The sequence below is a fragment of the Artemia franciscana genome, chromosome 14 (genome assembly GCF_032884065.1).
Source record: "Artemia franciscana chromosome 14, ASM3288406v1, whole genome shotgun sequence".
NCBI classification, from domain to species: Eukaryota; Metazoa; Arthropoda; class Branchiopoda; order Anostraca; family Artemiidae; genus Artemia; species Artemia franciscana.
In genome coordinates this window covers 18,490,699-18,494,643 of record NC_088876.1, presented here as the reverse complement: position 1 = coordinate 18,494,643, position 3,945 = coordinate 18,490,699, and the positions used below count along the sequence as shown (strand labels likewise).

General features: G+C 34.4%; 1 protein-coding gene across 1 annotated transcript; it reads right to left on the bottom strand.

The window, feature by feature from the left end:
* Positions 1–1,614: 1,614 nt before the first annotated feature.
* On the bottom strand, positions 1,615–3,945 carry LOC136035747 (uncharacterized). The gene has a single exon (XM_065717717.1). The coding sequence runs from the start codon at positions 3,943–3,945 to the stop codon at positions 1,615–1,617; it is 2,331 nt and encodes a 776-aa protein (XP_065573789.1).

The window sequence follows — 3,945 nt, the reverse complement described above, 5'->3', positions numbered from 1 at the left end:
CAGTGGAATGAGCATGTACGGTCGAACTGCTGCCATTTCTGGTAAGTAGAGATCCAATTAAACTTCCAATAATTGGTAATAATACACCAAAAAAGCCACTTCCTTGTTGCACTAATTTCGAGCGCTTCTGTTTAATATTCTTCTTTTTAACTGATAAATCACGGATAATTTTACGATGTTGACAGCACCGTTTCTTTTGACATAATGGCATCGAAATGTTTGAATTGGTGATATTTAAACAAAGTTCTGAAAATGCTTTCACAATATCCTTGTCCAAATTTTGTAATAAAGCACGTCTTAGCTTGGGTTTAGTTTTAGCTAAAATCTCTACAAAAGGATGAAGTTGCTTCATTCGTTCCATCTTCAAGACCAGTGTCACTTTTTCAATGCGTATGGTAGATATACTGTTGCTTCTTTTTCGAAAATGTTACTTGTTAGCATAAGATTTCTATCCTTGCTATTCAAATTTATAAATAAGTATCCAAAAGGTTTATCGGTTGCCATTTTATAGCTGTCCAGTAAATAGCGAGAGTTTCCTGGGAACATTTGTTTCCCTAAAGTTGTAATAGAGGATTGATCTCGTGCTTGTCGAAATAATACAAATATATTTGTATTTAAACTTATCGTTCGAATACTTTTTGTTTGTTGAAAAAGATTATGCAATACTAATATCACTGAAATGTTCATATGATGGGATTCGACTGTCCATAAATCCAACAGCTTTTCAGAGTACTTCTCCATGTGCGTTGCAAGGTCATCAAAAATCACAAAAGAATTTGACTTGAGGTTCTCAAGAATCTCAAAGTTCTGAATAAAATGGACATATGGCATTTCTTCTTTTATTTTATCATATATTGTCTGCCATGTTCGATAACAGTAGTAAATTTCTCTTGGAGGCTTTTCAAATAGTTTTTAGTTTTCTTGAATTAAATTAGAAATGAAAACACTTTTCCCCGACATCGATGGACCAGCAATAATCATCCGAAATGGTGTTTCAATTTTAAACATGTTGACTGATTGCTTTTCTTCTTTAAACCGTCACTTTTCAAGATTATCCACTCCTCTTATAGACTATCTATATCCAGTTCTTTGAAGAGAAAAAAAAAGTGTTGTTTGTAAATGTCCTTTAGAAAGTTCTTGCAGTCTTCACAACAATGGATTAAAAGATTGTTCCGTTTTTGAGTAATTGCTCGAACTTCTTGAGGTTGTCTTTCTTTTATATCAATATAGTACAACACTGTGTTCTGTAAACAGTCACTGATTGTATCTTCAAAGTCACATATCCCGCTATGGCTACTATAGCCTGCTAATTTTGCATCCAACGTTAAAACGTTCAAAATTGTTGTTTTGCTGCATTTACATTCTCTTCCGTTTTCTAAGAGCCTTATCTGTAGCTCAGGTAAAGAATTGCATGAAATACACACTCGACTATTTAAAATGTTCCAATTATTATAGTCCATAAATGTTTTACACTTGCATTTATATCTTACTATAAACTTCTGACATAGGATTTCTAAACACTCACAAAGAAAACTAACTGTAGTATACATATTTTCACTAGCACTTTCTATACAATACTAAATTTGTTTTTGAAAATGTCAATCATATCTGAGATCACTTCATTACTTCAATTTTGTAATGTCCAAGAGGAAGGGTAGTGATCCCATCATCAAAAATATATACTTTTTCCGAAACACAAGAGGTGGCAGTACGGACAACTTCCATTGTATATAATTTCAACTTGAGAGATCTTATGGCGTTTGTTGTAGTTCTAATGACCCTTCCTTCAAAAACAGCTTCTTTAAATCTTTCCGCCGTTAGATATTTCTTCATCAGATGTTTTGATGTTCCTTTAGCAGCCTTCTTTAATTTCTCGTTCTGCGTTACAACACAATAGCATTTAGGCGAAGCGGCGATTAATTCTATGAACGTATCGCTTCCTAGTTCGTTTTTAAGTCTGCCAAATTCATTCTTCTTCTGGCTATTTACCAGATGGGGATATTTGATGGGGTCCCAATTGGAAAAGTCTATGATAGGTCGGAGGGTTGGGAATGTCAAATCACCGACTAAAAACTTTGTAAATATCTTAATAAAGACTGAGTCGGTATCTGAGTAAGCTAAATAAATTCTACCAGAAAGAGGCCCACCATAATATGGAACTAAATTGTCCCAAAATGTCTCAGCCATAATTTTCTTGGATATAGATAAGATGGCTGCACCAGCTGCAATATTTTTGTTCAGAAGGGCATGTCTCTTTTTTCTGAATATCAGCGCAAGATTCTCATTAACTATTGAGAAAGAAGATATATTACAGTCTCCAACCAGACGTCTTGTAGTTTTCAGATCTGTTGTAACTATACACGACGTCCTTTTTCGTACTTGCTCTACAGATTTCCCAAAAATAGTGTTGTTAAATAGCTTATAGAGCTCACTCTTCGTTTTAGATTTTGTTTGTGATCTTCTTTCCATAAAATGGTCAATATACGGTTTCATAAAAAATTCCTGTTTGAACTGAATTATGTTATGGATATGATCTAGACGAAAATGATGATTGAGTATAAATTTCAAGTATGTATGGTGTAGGGTAATTTCCTTTTTGTAGCCAAAAGATGCGAGCAATTTATTTGTTGACGTCCATGGGATCTTGTCTTCCTTTATGCGTTTTTGGTTGTATGGGGATAAATCTTCAAAACGGATTTTCTGTCTGGAAATAGGGTGTGGCATCATTTGATAATAGTCGTGGAATTCTCGTGGAATTTCTCCACTAACTGTCACAAAATAGCCATACTCTCCATTCTCTTTTATAGTAGAAAAGTCGGGGTAATCCTGAGATTCTAAAATTTTATAGTCACCAATGGGCATTTTATAATTCGACATGCAGTTTGCATGTAGTCCATTATGAACTAAACACAAACCGTAGCTCGGATTATCAGGATGAGTAGGGTCACATTGAATGTACCGATCATTATGGAATACCAGACCACCATATATAGTTTTTTCAATCTTAAGATGAATTTCTAAATCTTCAATTAAGTGGATTTTATGTGGAGCTGCAAATTTCAACACTAGTTGGTATGCTAAAGATGGTGTTGAAATATATGCATTTGGGTCTAAACTATAAAGATCTAGTACATCTTCAACAAAGGTCATAAAAACATCGGCTAGAGTTAACACATCTGATGCAAGATAAACTCCGCAATAATGCCACAAATTTTTGCACTCGAAGACATCCCAAATTTTTTGCGCAAAAGCGTATTCTTCTGTACTTATGTTCTTTTGGTTGAGATCATCATAAAAAGATGCTTGAGATGGTAAACTTGGTTCTTCAAACCCTGTAAATTCATCCATATAACTATACGGGAAAACACCCTTTTGTGTAAGTAGATTGTATTGATGATCATTTGAAAATTTCTGTCGTAGGATTTGGAAAGACTGTGGATCTTCAGCCTTTTGTACAGCAATCAAATTTTCCAAGGATTTTGGCAGGAATGCAAAAGTGTCAAAGAAGAGAATTGAATAGCGGCGTTCTTGGTTATTTTCAAGGCTCCGGGACCAGCTAATTTTTAAGGTGAGAAATTTTTCGCTTGATTTAGCCAATGGTTCGTACTGTAAATTAAAACCTTCAATTTGTGAAAGGGCTTCCAAAACATGTTTTATGTTATAACTTAAATTATGGAACCCAACCGGAATATACCGCTTATGTCTTAAGACTGTTTTACATGTCGAGTGAGCTAGACATTCAAAATTCGGTCCTTTAATATGATGGCAGTGGTGTCTGACTGTTCTATCTCCTACTTTTTTCGGTTTTTCGATCAGGGGTTTTTCACATATACCACAATTAGTCTCTTGAAATTTATGACTATCTTTTTCAGTAATTATCATCTCGTGACAAGTATCATATATTTCGTCTAAGCGGTTTTGTGCGTCTTGAATGAGTAATATCAT

What these genes read in the sequence shown, in the direction of transcription:
- LOC136035747 (XM_065717717.1), bottom strand. Translation starts at nt 3,945, where the DNA reads ATGATATTACTCATTCAAGACGCACAAAACCGCTTAGACGAAATATAT.